Below are 15,981 nucleotides of genomic sequence, written 5' to 3'. Positions count from 1 at the left end.
AAAAAAAAAGAAACCAACAACAAAAAAACCCCAAACTAAATGGGCAATGCACAAATCCCTTTTTCCCAGTTTTGAGATATAACTGACACACACCACTGTATAAGTTTAAGATGTACAGCATGATGGTTTCACTTACATTTATTGTGAAATGATTACTGTGATAATCATCTCATTTAGATACAATAAAATGAAGCAAAAAAAAAACCACCCCAAAATAAAAAAGAAAACTTTTTTCCCTATGATGAGACCTGTTAGGATTTACCCCTTAACAACTGTCATATACATCACACAGCAGTGTTAACTCCCCATTCTACACATCATATCCCTAGTACTCATTTATCCTGTAACTGGAAGATTGTACCATTTGACCATCTTTCTCTTACCCCCTCCGTTTTAATGCATTTTTAACAAGTTTTCAGGTGATAATTACGGTTCTAGGCCTAGGATTACACTTTTGAGAAACAAGGTATTTAACATCAGCAAAAATCCAGAAACTGGGTTTTGAATTGGGGGAGGAGGGATCATTAATATTTAAGTTTAACAAGCGTAAACTGTATAAACTTCCTGATTTTCACTAGTGTACGTGCTGATTATAGGTACAATTCCCTTAAAGATTAATTTCTATTAAATAAAAAATTCCAACTATAAATTAGCAAGGAATCGAATATTTCCCAATGGATAAAAGAAACAGGAGAGCTGAGAGCAGGGGTAAGAGGAAGGCATCTCAGTACACACACTTTTGTATCTTAATTTTGAACCTTGTGAAAAAAATAAAACAATGACAACAGAAAAATGGACAACTAAAAAGCAAATGACACCCCTTTAACACCATTCTGCAGAGTTAAGCACTTAAAAGCCTGTTATGTTTTTTCCAGGCCTTCCTCCTACCATTCATTTATATACATTTTAAGGTAAATATGTGTATGTGTATACAGACACATACACAAAATTATGTATTAGTATACAGTTTTGATTAGTTTATATACTTTTTTAATTAAAGTATAGTTGATTTACAATGTTGTGTTAGTTTTTGGTGTACAGCAAAGTGATTCAGTTGTACACATAATTTTTTCCATATTCTTTTCCTTATAGGTTATTAGTTCCCTGTGCCGTACAGTACAACCTTGCTGTCCGTCTATTTTATATATAGTAGTTTGTATCTGCTAATCCCAAACTTCTAATTCATCCCTCCCCAACTCCCTTTCCCTTCAGTAACCAGAAGTTTATTCCCTATATCTGTGAGTTTATTTCTGTTTTGTAAAGTTTACTTGATCATTTTTTAGATTCCACATGTAAGTGATACCATATGATATCTGTCTTTCTGTCTGACTTACTTCACTTAGTATGATAATCTCTGGGTTCATCTACATTGCTGCAAATGGCATTTCATTTTTTTTTTGGCTGAGTAGTATTTCATCACACACACACACACACACACACACACACACACACACACACACAGCCACCATTACCTTATCGAGTCATCTGTCGATTGAGACAGCTTACTTCCATGCCTTGGCTATTACAAATAGTGCTGCTGTGAACACTGGGGTGCATGTATCTTTCGAATTAGTTTCCTCTGGTTATATGGCCGGGAGTAGGATAATGGATCATATGGAAAGTCTATTTTTAATTTTTTAAGGAATCTCCATACTGTTCTCCAATGTGGCTGCACCAAACTACATTCCCACCAACAGTGTAGGAGGGTTCCCTTTTCACCACACCCTCTCCAGCATTTATTGCTTGTGGACAATTCAGTGATGGGCATTCTGACCAGTGTGAAGTGATACCTCGTTGTAATTCTGATCTGCATTTCTCTGATACAATTAGTGATAATGGGCATTTTTTCGAGTCTACCGACCATCTGTTATGTCTTCTTTGGAGAAATATCTATTTAGGTCTTCTGCCAATTTTTTGCTTGGGGTTTTTTTGTTGTTGAGTTGTATGAGCTGTTTGTATATTCTGTAAATTAAGCCCTTGTCAGTCACATCGTTTGCAAATATTCTCCTATTCTGTAGGATATCTTTTCGTTTTATGGTTTCCTTTGCTGTACAAAAGCTCGTAAGTTTTGATTAGGTCCCATTTGTTTATTTTTGCTTTTATTTCTGTTGCCTTGGGAGTCTGCCCTAAGAAAGCATCGCTATGACTTATGTCAGAGAATGTTTTGCCTCTGTTCTCTTCTAGGTTTATGATGTCCTGGTCTTATGCTTAAGTCTGTTTGTTTTTGTAAAAGATCATTGCCTTCTTTAGGATTAAAGTGAAATGAAAAACTAGGTATCCTGATTTTAAATCATTATTCACTAACTAAATCTGACTAGCCCTAATCTAATGCCAAGAATCACAGAATCTAATAGTAACTGAAAATTCATAATTAATTCCCAAAATTCTTCTGTTTTAGGCAAACTGCTACCTAGAAAAGGGAGAGAAGCTATTAATTCCAGACACTTTAAGCTCCCCACTGTTGCGGCTTGCAAAGATGATAAGCTACCTGATTATGTCACTGCTTTATTCCCGTTTGTAACATTTGCATTTTAGGTGCTAAAAAAGTGGCATAAACAAATTTCAGTGTATTAGGAGAAATAGTAAACTGTAACAACAACAGAAAAATGTAAATCACAGCTACCTACGGATTTTTATGGACTATAAACCTAATTCCCATTTATAAAATGGATGCCAGCAATTTATGTATGAAATTATATATCCTTTGAAATTTTTTGCCTTTATTTATTTATTTTTATTGAAGTATAGTCATTCACAGTGTGTTAATTTCTGGTTTTTTAGGACTCTCCTAAGTTTAGTTCCTTGAGGAATCTCCAAAATGTCCCAGTCATGCATACATATACATATGTTTGTTTTCAGATTCTTTTTCATTAAAGGTTATTACAAGATATTGAATGTAGTTCCCTGTGCTATACAGAAGAAATTTGTTTTTTAAATCTGTTTTTGTATATAGTGGCTACCATTTGCAAATCTCAAACTCCCAAATTTATCTCTTCCCACCCTTTTCCCCCAGTAACCATGAGATTGTTTAATATGTCTGCGAGTCTGTTTCTGTTTTCTAAATGAGTTCATTAGTGTCCTCTTTTTTTCTTTTAGATTGCACATGTAAGTGATATCACATGGTAATTTTCTTCCACTTTCTGGCTTACTTCACTTAGACTGACTATCTCTATGTCTGTGTTGCTGCAGATGGCATTATTTTATTCTTCTTTATGGCTAAGTAGTATTCGATTGTATAAATATACCACAACTTCTTTATTCAGTAATCTGTCAATGGACATTTAGGTTGCTGCCATGTCTTGGCTATTGTCTATAGTGCTGCTATGAACATTGGGGTGCATGTATCTTTTTGAATTAAGATTCCCTCTGGATATATGCCCAGGAGTGGGGTTGCTAGATCATATAGTAAGTCTATTTTTGGTGCTTGAGAATCTCCATACTGTTTTCCATATTGGCGGCGCCAAACTACATTCCCAGCAACGGTGTAGGAGGGTTCCCTTTTCTCCACATCCTCTCCAGCATTTATCATTAGTGGACTTTTGAATGATGGCCATTCTGACTGGTGTGAGGTGATACCTCACTAGAGTTTTGATTTGCATTTCTCTGATAATTAGTTCTCTGATAATTTTTTCATGTGTCTATTGACCATCTGTATGTCTTCTTTGGAGAAATGTCTGTTTAGGTGTTCTGCCCATTTTTTCTTTCCTTTTCTGTTTTTTTTTTTTTCTTCTGGTTTTATTAAGTTGCATGAGCTGCTTATATATTCTGAAAATTCAAACCTTTGTCAGTCTCACCTTTTGCAAATATTTTCTCCCATTCGGTAGGTTGTCTTTTTGTTTTGCTTATGGTTTCCTTTGCTGTGCAAAAGCTAAGTTTAATTATGTCCCATGTGTTTATTTGTTGCTTTATTTTTCCATTGCCTGGGTAGACTGTCCTAGGAGAACATTGCTGAGATTTATGTCAGAGAATGTTTTGCATATGTTCTGTTAGGAGGTTTATCATGTCCTGTCTTATGTTTAAGTCTTTAAGCCATTCTGAGTCTATTTTTGTTCATAGTTTGAGGGAGTGTTCTAACTTCATTGATTTACATGCAGATGTGCAGTTTCCCAACACTACTTGACGAAGACTCTTTTTTCCATTGTGTATTTTTGCCTCTTTTGTCGAAGATTAATTGACTGTTAAGTCTTTGGGTTTATTTCTGGGCTCTTTCTGTTCCATTGATCCATATGTCTGTTTTTGTGCCAATACCACACTGTCTTGATTACTGTACATCTGTAGTATTGTCTGAAGTCTGGGAGGGTTATGCCTCCAGCTTTATTCTTTTTCTTCAGTATTGCTTTGGCAGTTCTTGGTCTTTTGTGGCTGATACAAATTTTAGGGTTATTTGTTCTAGTTCTGTGAAAAATATTGTGGGTAACTTGATAGGGATCACATTAAATCTGTAGATGGCTTTGGGTAGTATGATCATTTTAACAATATTAATTCTTCCAATCCAGGAGCATGGAATATCCTTCCATTTCTTTAAATCATCTTTAATTTCCTTTATCAATGTTTTATAGTTCTCAGCATATAAGTCTTTAACCTACTTGGTCAGGTTTATTCCTAAGTATTTTATCTTTAATATGATTTTAAAAGGGATTGTTTCGTTGCTTTCTTGTCCTGCTATTTCATTGTTAGTGTAAAAATATGCAACTGATTTCTGTATGTTAATCTTGTACCCTGCTACCATGCTGAATTCATTCACCAGCTCTAGCAGTTTTTGTGTGGAGCCTTTAGGGCTTTCCATATACAGTATGATTTCATCTGCATATGACAATTTTACCTTTTCTGTTTGAATTTGGATCCTTTTTATTTTTCTTGTCTGACTAGTGTGGCTAGGACTTCCAAGACTATGCTGAATAGAAGTGGTGAGAGTGGGCATCCTTGGCTTGTTCCAGATTTTAGTGGGAAGGGTTTAGTTTTTCACTGCTTAGTATTATGCTGGCTGTGGGTTTGTCATAAATAGCTTTTATGTTGAGATACGTTCCCTCTGTGCCCACTTTGGTAAGAGTTTTTATCATAAATTGGTGTTGAATTTTATCAAATGCTTTTCCTGAATTTCTTGAGATGGTCTTGTGATTTTTGTCCTTTTGCTGAAGTGGTGTATCACATTGATTGATTTGCTTATGTGGAACTATGCTTGTGACTCTAGGATGAATCCACCCTGATTGTGGTATGTATTTTCATGTGGTGTTGTGTACAGCCGGTTTGCTATTTTGTTGAGAACTTTTGCATCTGTATTCATCAAATATACTGCATTGTAATTTCCTTTTTTTGGTTATGTCTTTGTCTGCTATTGGTATCTGGGTGATAGTGGCTTCAGAGAATGAGTTTGGGAGTGTCCCCCGTGCTTCAGTCTTTTCTAAGAGTTTGAGAAGGATCGGTATTAGTTCTTCATTGTATGTTTGGTAGAATTCTGCAGTGAAGCCATCTGGCCCTGGACTTTTGTTTTCAGGGAGGTTATTAAATTGCTGATTCTGTTTCACTTCTAGTGGCTAGTCTGTTCAAATGATCTATTTCCTCTTGATTCAGTTTTACTGGACTATATGTTTCTAGAAACTTGTCCATTTCTTCTAAGTTATCCAGTTTGTTGCCATAAAATTATTCAGAGTATTTGCTAATGGTTTTTGTATCTCAATGGTATCAGTTGTTATTTCCCCCTTTCATTTCTTATTTTGCTTATTTGGGTTCTCTCCCTGATTGTCTTGGTGAACCTGGCTAGAGTTTAATTTTGTTTACCCTTCCAAAGAACCAGCTCTTGGTTTTATTGATTTTTTCCCTACTATTTTTCTAATCTCTATTTTACTTATTTTCTCTCTGACCTTTTTTATTTCTTTCCTTCTGCTGACCTTAGGTTCTGTTTGTTCTTCTAATTTTTTTAGGTGGTAGGTTGGGTTGTTTGAGATTTTTCTTGTTTTTTGAGGAAAGCCTATGTCACAGTGAACTTCCCTGTTAGGACTCTTTTACCTGCATCCCACTGATCCTCTGTGGTTGTGTTTTCACTGTCATTTGTCTCAAGGTATTTTTCAATTTCCTTTTTAACCATTGTTGACCTATTAATTTTTTAGTAGTTTGTTTAATCTCTATTCACTTTTCTTTCTTTCACATTTCTCTTTCTGTGGTTGATTGCTAGTTTCATGCCACTGTGGTCATAAAAGATGCTTGAAATAATTTCTCTCCCCTTAAATTTGTTGAGGCTAGTTTTGTGTCTGAGTATGTGGCCTATCCTAGAGAACAGTCCATGTGCACTTGGAAAGAATGTGTATCCTGGTTTTTTTGGTTGTAATGTCCTGAAAATACCAAATTAAGTCTGTCTGTTCTATCCTGTCATTTACGATCTGTTGCCTTAATGATTTTCTCTAGATGATGTGTCCAATGATGTGAGTGGGGGTTGAAGTCTCCTACCATTGTTCTGTTCTCATCAATAGTATATGTATTTTTGATGCTTTGTTATTTGAGTATAATGTCTATCTCTTTACAATATTTTTTTAAAATAAAATAATTGTCCTTTTGCAATGATCAGACAGACAACTAGAAAAGAGTCACCAAATTTTTCTGAAAAGGAGCTACACATAAATATTTTACGCTTCATGGGCCCAACAGTCTCTACTGCAGGTACTCAGTTCTGCTGTTGTAGTACAGAAGCAACCAGGAACAATACGTAAACAAAAGGGTACAGGTGAGTTCTTTACAAAAAAAAAAGAAACTTCTTTACAAAAACAGGGGTCCGTCCAGATTTGGCTGCAAAGACATTTTTTGGAGGGAGCTGGTCCCTGATTTCAAGTAATGTTAAAGAGCGACAGTGACAGAAACAGCCTTACAGTTACAAGGTTCCTAATGTATTATCATTAGATCTCATTTTTGCTTTTCCTTTCAAAGGTATACACGTACCCTTTAAATCTTAATTAGCTGGGAGTTATGAGCATGGTGGTTGTTTCTAGCAAATACTTTTCAGCTCTATTGAAATCCTTTTTCTCTGTTAATCTGTTCATGTATTCAGCTACATTAACTGACTGACTTTTGTCTGAACCATTTGGCCATTCCTGGGATAAATCCTTCTTGGTCAGAATATAATGTATTTGATATCATGATTTATAATAATTAGTACATAGCTCATCTTCGTCCCCAGTTTCTGGCACAGTGCTCACTTGGATTTCCTCCAGGCTAAGAGCCATAAAAAAGGTGTTTTGTTATGTTAATGAGGTGATTTTTGAAAAGCTCTCAGGTAGCCTAAGGATGGGGGTTGGTGGCCAAGGGACCCAGTCCTGTGACGACAGTTGGAACTTGCAGTCCCATTCACCACCCCATCCCACCCAACCTTTTGGGAGGGAGGGGGGGCTGGAGGTAGAAATCAGTCAGGCCTGTGTAACAAAGCCTCCATAAAAATCCAAAAGGACAGGATTTGGGAACCTCCAAGCTGGTGAGCATGTGAAGATCTGAGGAGAGTGGGGCCCGGAGACGGCATGGAAGCTCCGTGCCCTTTCTGTATACCCTGCCCTGTGCATCTCTTCCGTCTGGCTCTTCCTGAGTTATATCCTTTTTAGTAAACCAGTGATCTCGTGAGTAAACAGATTTCTTGAGACGGAGGTATCTGGAACCCCCAAACTGTAGCAAGTCGGTGAGATGCCCAGGTAATAACCTGGGTTGGCTACTGGCATCTGAGGTAGGGGGCAGCCTCGTGAGAAAATGAGCCATCAGCTGGGGCAATAGCTGGACAGATTAATCAAAAGAAAGACTGACAAGAGGGCCAGTGTCCCTTGGCTCAACCCCTCAGGACCCAGAGACCTTTGCACAAGATGGGGTAAAATAGGAGTGGAGAAGGAGTCCCTTGAGCTGTGTTACCAAAGTCCACTGGTGAAGTCCTGACGTGTGCTACAATTAGACTGAAAGAAAGTAAAAATGTAAAGATTGACAGGATTATGAAAGTTGAATGTTTGTAACATAAATATTTACCTGGTTGGCTATGATGTCTGGCTGAGGAACACTTCCCTGCTTAGTGTTACAAAACCAAAAGCCACTGATGATGGAATTACAGTAAGTCTGTAGGAGAACTGGTACGTCTGAACAGGTTTTATGAGAAGTGACTGTTTTTTTCACCTGATTGTATTTTGGGGATGGACACTGTGTCTCACTAGAGCACGGTTCCCCCGTCCAGTATTGTAAAAGAGGAATGTAAATCCACCCTTCCAGCATGATTAACTGGGCGTGCGATATGGGAACCAGGCAGTAAAACTGCCCTGACCCACACAGTGCGGCAGGGAAGTTGGAGTGCTGGTGGGGGACACAGTTCTCTGCACCAGAGCCCTATGTGGGGCGCAGACTAAGGCTTACAGCAGAAATTTGTGAGCGCCTCCGAGCAATGACTACTTGGACTCTGAAGTGGAACTTCCACTGGAGGGGTGTTACTACCTAGCCATTGGACAGTATTAATTGAAGCTACTTCTATGATTGAAGGATGTGAAATTATCTTGAAATATGAAATACTCCTAATGTCTGGGAAAATGTTGGAGAAACACCCTAACAGGGAAGGCAGTGCCCAGAAGTTTATAATCACATGGAAACGGTTTATACAGGATAATGCTGCCAGGGGGAATACAAGGAGGTGAGCACGGTCTCTCTTCCTCTAGGACAGAGTCTGGGGTCACCTGAGGAGCTGCTGGAACTGAGTGCCCCATGGACAGTGCCGTATGAACAGCTCTCAACTGAACCACAAAGAGCTGCTTGGTTTATGGATGGCAGTTCCAGGTGAATGGATAACACACCATTTGGAAGTCCACTACTCTGAATGACGAAGGTAAAAACAAATCAGCTTGGTGAGGCTGAACTGCAGGCTGTTTTCCCAGCAGTGGTGAAAGAACTGAACAGAGGTCAAGTCCCCTACCTCTGTTTTCTTCTGACTCATGGGCAGTGGCCAATGGTCTGGCCATAGGGTCAGGCAGGAGGGCAGTGGAAACCTGGCCTATTAAAAGGATGCCCATATGGGATACACAGCCCTGTGGAATCGCTGTGGGAATTTGAGGAATGCATTGAAGTAGGACATGCTGATGCCCATCAGAGGAACTCCTTTCCAGGTTTAAAAGGTGAATAGAATTGACAAGCAGATATCCCCTGTGCTCCCTTAAGACGGCCACGTGGGTCCACGAAGTGAGTGCATCTGCGGGTAGTGCAGCAACGCAGGGATGGGCTGAATCTAGACCCATTCCTCTCGTACACTGAGGCACCAGTTCTGACTGCCAGCAAAAAAAAAAAAGACTGCAGATGGCTCTGTGGCATATTCCCAGTTGGGAAGGGCCTCAACATAGCTGGCAGATCAGCCTGATGCTGGAATCCCTGGGGGACAACAAACGGGTCTTCACAGAAGGAGATGCTGACTCTGGGCTGGGCTCTTCTTACCCAGTGGTAGACAAATGCAGAGCCCTGTAAGAGAGCTGGCACAGAGGACAGTGCACTCCTTTCTTCAGAGATGTCCAAAAGCAGGCAGAGCGCGCCCCTCAGAGGGCTAGTCTGATAGAGGACGGGGAGGGGCACGGACACACGGGCTGTCTGCAACGGGGGGAGACGAGGCACGAAGGGCTGGTTACAGGACTTCGGGAGTGCGTGCTCACACTCGGCGTGAGGGGCCTAGAGTGGTGTCTGCCCTGGACAGAGTCCCATGTTGGCCTGGGGGGCCTGGGGGAGAGAATGCTAACAGGACTAAGCAATTCTTGCTAAGGGAGGAGAACACTAGTATAATAACTTTTTTCTTTCTTCCTCAGGTTGCCTCTACTTTTGTTTTCCACCATGTGATATAGTGATTGATTATATGACCAGACTTACAGATAGAAGTACAGGAAACAGATGATTCCCCCGCCAACCGTAAGCATGCTCTTAATCTATAAGCGATCCTTGTTTGAAGAGCAGGTGGTGGACTGTGATACTGTGCTTTATAACAAGAAATATGTATCTGGTCTTCAACACTAGTTTCTGGCACAGAGCTCCTAAGAGCCCTAATTAGAAAGCCCTCAAGTAACCTAAGGATGCAGGCTGGTTGCCAAAGGAACCAGCCACGTGATGAGAAGGTTGGAAGCTTCAGTCCCACTTACTCCTCACCCAGGCCCCCCTCCACCTGTGGGGAGGGGACTGGAGGTCAAATCAATCACCAATTGCCACTGATTTAATCAATTGTGCCCATCCAATCCAATGAGGCCTCCATAAAATCCCAAAAGGACAGGGCAGGGAGCTGTGCCCCCTCTCCCCACACCTGCCCTGTGCATCTCTTCATCTGGCTGGGTTAGATATATAATAAACCTGCCATCCAGGGAGTAAGTGCGTTTCCTGAGTTCTGTGAGCTGCTCTAGCAAATTCATCAAACCCAAGGAGAGGGTTACGGGAACGTCTCATTTATAGGCAGGCACTCAGAAGTACAGGGGACAACCTAGACTTGTGACAGGCCAGGGGGAGGTGCACAGAGGCAGGGTCTTGTAGGGCTGAACCCTTAGCGTGTGGAATGTAACACTGTTTCTAGAAAGTATCAGAAATTATAGGATATACAGCTAATCAGAACCCTTTTTAATGTTCTTCTAATACATTTCAAAATTTTATTAATTTTGCCAATGATTTTGACATTTAGTGATTAAATGATACTATATTACAATTTTTTTTTGGTGTTAGGTGACAAGCTGGTCTCACAGAATAAAATAGGAAACTTTTCCATCTATCCATGAGAGCCTATGTACTTTGTAGATCTCACTTTTAACACCATTAGGGCTCTGATTTTTTTCTGGAGCTAGATGAAAGATACTTAGGTTGACTCATAGGAAACTGCCAAAATTGGAATGGTTTTGACTTCAAAGACAGTGATTCCATGTGGTTCAACCTAATGGTTCGAAACTGCCATTTTATGTAATTTTTCTAAATTACTGGTCTAACAGTATGCACAGTATTTGTTTACAATCTTTTAGTCACCTTCATGTGGTGGATTACCTTCTCAAAGGCAGCTGGAAGATTAGAGAGGCAGTAAAACAATAGGGAAGGAACAGAAAAGCAAAAAGTGAAGCTAAATCAAGAATATATCATTTCCAATTAAAAACTCTTATTTTGAAAACAGTATTCCAAGTTTCTCTGGAGATTATGAAAAAGAAAAGGATAAAACTAACCTGCTGTACAAATTCCAAGGGTACTGGGGTGGCTTGTGTAAATGCTTCCAGATGAATGCCATGCACAGGGTCTTCAACTATCAGACAGCCAATGTCAAACCACCTGCAAAACAAGGTGTGACTTGCAAGTTGTGTATGTGCTAAGTAAGTCACAGTGAACAGACGAAGTACTGTCATGCACATAAAACATTAGATTGATTAGGAAAATATTCTTTTGAAATTTTCAAGAGAACAATCCATAAAAACATTACCCTGTTGGCTTAATTCCAAGAGGCAGGAAAAGCAACAATAAAAAAATTGAGTATTACATATTATGAAAAGTTCCTTTTCTCGCTAAGATTCAAGGAGAGGAATGCGAACAGGAATATTCAAATATGCAACAGGTAAATTTACTCATTTTAAAATGCAAAGGCTCATCAGAAATAATATAAAATGTCACTTGTTAAAATATGGGAAATAGAAATTTTCATTATATAATTATAATTATTACTAAATTATATTGCCATCTCTATGATTAACACATAGCTGACTTGCAAAGTTACTAGCAAATCAAAAAATAAGCTAATTCAGGAAATAACAAATCCTCTCCTCATTTCCTGATAAATCCTCCTTATCATACTTTCTGAATTGTTCACAATGAATCACTCTCTGAAAACAGCTTCATGAAATCAAAGACACTTTTTCCATTTAAAGATACTCATATAAAAAAAAGTGATAACACCCCCAGCATTTTACCTAAGGAGCATCAGGAAACCAGGAGATGCCCTGAAATCATGAGTTTAAATGAGAAGATGCAAAGCAAGAAAATTAAAAACCAACTACATCTATTAAAGTGTCACAGAATATGTAAATAAGGTTGCCAATCCACATTATATTTTAAGAAACAGCAAAACAATATATTGAGTAACAACTTTGCTGAGTGTTAAAACAGCAGTGTGTAATGTCTGTAGTATTCACATCCTCAAAGTTTGCTTCAAATTAAGAGCCTTAAATACCTATCTTACTAAGTGTAGGAATCTGTCCTGTATTTTCCATGCCCGCTGTGTTATGCAGGTGGTGGGGAGTAACTGCAGTGACGTGGCTCTCGGGCACGGCTTCCTGAGCAGCAGCCTCCCTGAAAGTACAGGCGTGTCTCCTACGAGGTCTGTGAACACACGTTAGAACGCCAAGGGCCCCTCTGCTCTCTCTTCGGGGCAGCCCACTCCCCTCAACTCAGCTGTAACCCTGCAGTCACCATCACGCCCACCCACACCTGGGCTGTCAGCGCAGGAAACTCCCTTCCTCTCCCTCCCCCCCCCCCCCCCGCACCAGGAGGAAGAGCACTGGTCTCCACTGCTCACGTTCCAGGACAGTCATCCTCCTGACCCTCCCTATGTGGCTGGGGAACTAAGGGGGACTTGAGCAATCCTACAAGGAGGCCCCTCTGACTTAACAACTGAAGAAGAACTGTGGTTCCAAGATTCTCAGATTTCATGTAGAAAAAAAAAATCAAGATAGAATCTGAGGAACTGAGACAGGCATGCCAATTTGTATTTTATCAGAGCTAGACCATCTACTGCCACCAGTCACCGCACAGAAGGACATTTTAACACATTTCACACATAACCCAAGATTTTTCAACTTGTGAAGTGACAGTTCTTGCTTACACAGGTGTTCCATTTTGGTATACAGATCATGTTAATGTTTCTCCCATGGCATGAACTGATGCAAAGTTCATCACAGATAAATGGTCTATACTGGCTCAACTCTGTTAGGGGCCAACGACACTTGGGGTTTCTTTTTTTGGCTGACGCGCTCTTCCCTTATCTTAGTTATAAGCACGCGCTTTCCTGACTTTATCTTCAGTGCATTTATTGCCCATGGGAACCATATCAAGTGTTTTGGATCCTCGGTCCCTTATTATCACAGTGTTTCCATCCTTTCTCCTCCTTAATGCACACTAGAAACCATCAACAGACTTCCTAATAATGTTATATACTATTCATAATCTCCCTAACATGGCACTCTTCTGCCCAAAAGGTACCTGGGAGGAAAAATACCGTATCTGCATATGATGGAGCAATTGATGGCAATCAGTGCCCCCAGGGAAAGCTAGACAAGCACACAAGCCGTATGTAAAGGTATCCAAGAGCTGTAACCGCAAGAAGGACAAAGTGGAGTAACATTCTGGACAAGGACAACCTTTCAGAGGTAAGCTGGTCCAGGGAGGAGTTCACAGAAAAAACCTAAGTGAACAGACTGCACAGAATAACACTAGTGCTGTCGAGGGAGTGCAAACTGCGTACACAACTAAGATACCAAACAATACTGAAAAGGTGAAGGGGGGTAAGTGGTATTAAAAGTATTTTCAGATTATTAAGTCATAATTTTTATTATAATGTAACCCATGGAAAAAGGCACAATGGACTCTCTAAGGTAACCCTTAAATGAGTATTGAAAGGCTAATAGAGGGACAAAATGAAATAATGATCACTGGAGGGTTCCTTGGTGCTTACACAAGTTACAAACTTGCCAACCCAGCATTCCAAGCTCTCCAGTCTGTCCCGCGAGCTGCTGCTTCATTTCCTGTCCAGCAGTGTTCAGCCAAGCTGATACAATCACTTACCCAGAATACATCTTAGTCAAATGTCCTACCTGTTCATTTCCACTTACCCATTTTACCCACTCTTCAAAACTCAGTTCAAGTCCCAAGCATTCAAGTATCTTATCTGATAGTATCTCCACTGAAAATGTATATAGCATTTCCTATCAGTATAAATTTACAGTCATTTAAAACTGTTCACTTGTGCATATGTTTTCTCCCCCAGCTGGCCTGTGATACACCCTCAAAGCTGGAGTCCTTCTGTAGGTATACTATAGCTACCAAGTACTAGACAGAATATTATCCAATACTAAAAAGATAAACTAACCACAAAACCACAGTGTAATTACAGAGAATGTAGTTTTGATAACTGGAAAGTTATTTCACTATAAATCGACTCACAATATTAAGAAAGCCTCTGTTAAAAGTCCAATACCTCAAAAACAATGATGAATTTTCCACACTAAAAGCTGAAGTGCTGCTCAACAGAACTCAAACCAGGTGAGTTCCTTCCTCCTACCCTCCTGAACAGACACTTAGCTTCCTCCTCTTCCTCCTCCTGCATTAGAAAGACAAACAGAGACACTAGCCTCCGCTTTGTCCTCTAGTACAAAGACACTAGTTGCCGCCACCTCCTTCTCTTTCTCCTACTGGAGGTCAACATCCAAGCCACTGTATCATATTTAGTGCTGTTAAGTGACAGTTATCACAGTCTTAGAATGCAGGTATTGCATGTCCATTTTACAATTAAAAAGGAGAGACAAGAGTAGAAATGTGAGCTGAGCTGCACAGGCCACGTAGAAGATACAGCTGGACCAGCACATGACTTTCTCTTCTTTCTCGTTCTAAAATAGGATACTTTTCCTTACTAGATATTCAATGTCAGCAATTATGAAGAAATGCATAAATTCCTGAAAACACACAACCTACTACGACTGAATCAAGAAGGAATACAAAATCTAAAACTGAGGACTTGTAAGGAGACTGATTCAGTCATCAAAAACCTCCCAACACACCAAAGTCCAGCAGATGGCGTCACTGGTGAATTCTACCAAAGTTTGAGAATACCAATCTTTCAGAAATAGAAGATGGACACTTCCAAACTCATTTTGCAAGGCTAGCATTACCTTGATAGCAAAACCAGGTAAGGACAGCACAGGAAAGAAAATGAAAGCCCAGTATCTCTAGTGAGCAGAGATGTAAAATCCTCAACAACATACCAGCAATGCTAGCAAGCTCCCTGCCATCAGCTGTAGCAGTGACTTTTTGGATTTGACACCAAAAGCAAAGGCAACTACATCAAAAAGCTTCTGCACAGCGAAACCATCAACAAAAGGAAAAGGCAACCTATCAAATGGCAGAAAATATCTGTAAATCATGACAAGGAGTTAATATACAAAAAAGAAACTCATACAACTCAACAGCAAAAACCAAGCAATCCAATAAAAAAATGAGAAGATCTCAATAGCCTCCTTTTCAAAGAAGACATAGAAATGGCCAACAGGTACATGGAAAGGCGCTCAGCAGCATCAGTCCTCCAGGGAAATGCAAATCAAAACCGCAGGGAGATAGTACCTCATGCTGTTAGAATGGCTACTAGCGAAAAGACAAAAAATAACAAGTGTTGGTGGGAATGTAAACTGGTGCAGCCACTACGGAAAACAGTAAACTGAACTACAAAATGATCCAGGGATTTCATTTCTGGGTCTCTATCTGAAGGAAACAAAATTACTACCTTGAAAAGATACATGTATCCTCATGGTCACTGCAGCATTATTTCCAACAGGTAAGACATGTATTTGTTGATGATAAAGAAAATGCAAATTATATATGCACTGTGTGTGTATATATATATAATATATATATATAAAATATATATGTGTATATATATACACACACACACACAACAAAGTATAAGGGAGAAAATCCATTCCATTTGCAACAAACGGATGGACCTTGAGGGCATTATGCTAAGTGAAATAAGACAGATAAAGACAAATACCATATGATACCACTCACATCTGGGGGGTAAAAAAGTGAAATCACATACACCAAGAACAGATTGGTGGTTGGAGAGGCAGCGTTGGAAGGGTAAAATGGATGAAAGGGATTAAAAGGTACCAACTTCCAATTATAAAATTAAAAAATCATTAGGATACAGTGTACAGCATGATGATGATAGTGATCCTTTTTATACATGTGAAAGGTGCTAAGAGACCAGATCTT

General features: G+C 39.6%; 1 protein-coding gene and 1 long non-coding RNA gene across 4 annotated transcripts in view; one reads left to right on the top strand and one right to left on the bottom strand.

Annotated features, from left to right (window-relative positions):
- The window catches only part of LOC106730503, a 311,014-nt gene extending 295,903 nt beyond the window's left edge, over window positions 1-15,111 (top strand). The window contains exons 4-8 of one of the 2 annotated variants that reach the window (XR_004318688.1): window positions 8,667-8,833; window positions 9,795-9,894; window positions 12,228-12,316; window positions 13,194-14,256; window positions 14,610-15,111. This is a non-coding gene — a long non-coding RNA (uncharacterized LOC106730503). Of the gene's footprint in view, window positions 1-8,666; window positions 8,834-9,794; window positions 9,895-12,227; window positions 12,317-13,193 lie in introns of both variants that reach the window. The other variant, XR_001366967.2, reaches the window with a different exon arrangement.
- PRRC1 (proline rich coiled-coil 1) overlaps window positions 1-15,981 on the bottom strand; it is a 32,748-nt gene that overhangs the window by 4,449 nt on the left and 12,318 nt on the right. For both annotated transcript variants that reach the window (XM_032476629.1, XM_032476630.1), the window contains exon 8: window positions 11,175-11,277. In XM_032476629.1, the coding sequence (XP_032332520.1) occupies window positions 11,175-11,277 (103 nt within the window). The remainder of the gene's footprint in view (window positions 1-11,174; window positions 11,278-15,981) is intronic.

This window comes from Camelus ferus, chromosome 3 (genome assembly GCF_009834535.1).
Source record: "Camelus ferus isolate YT-003-E chromosome 3, BCGSAC_Cfer_1.0, whole genome shotgun sequence".
NCBI lineage: Eukaryota > Metazoa > Chordata > Mammalia > Artiodactyla > Camelidae > Camelus > Camelus ferus.
Note: the sequence above shows the minus strand (reverse complement) of the source record. Positions and strands in the feature narration are given on the sequence as shown.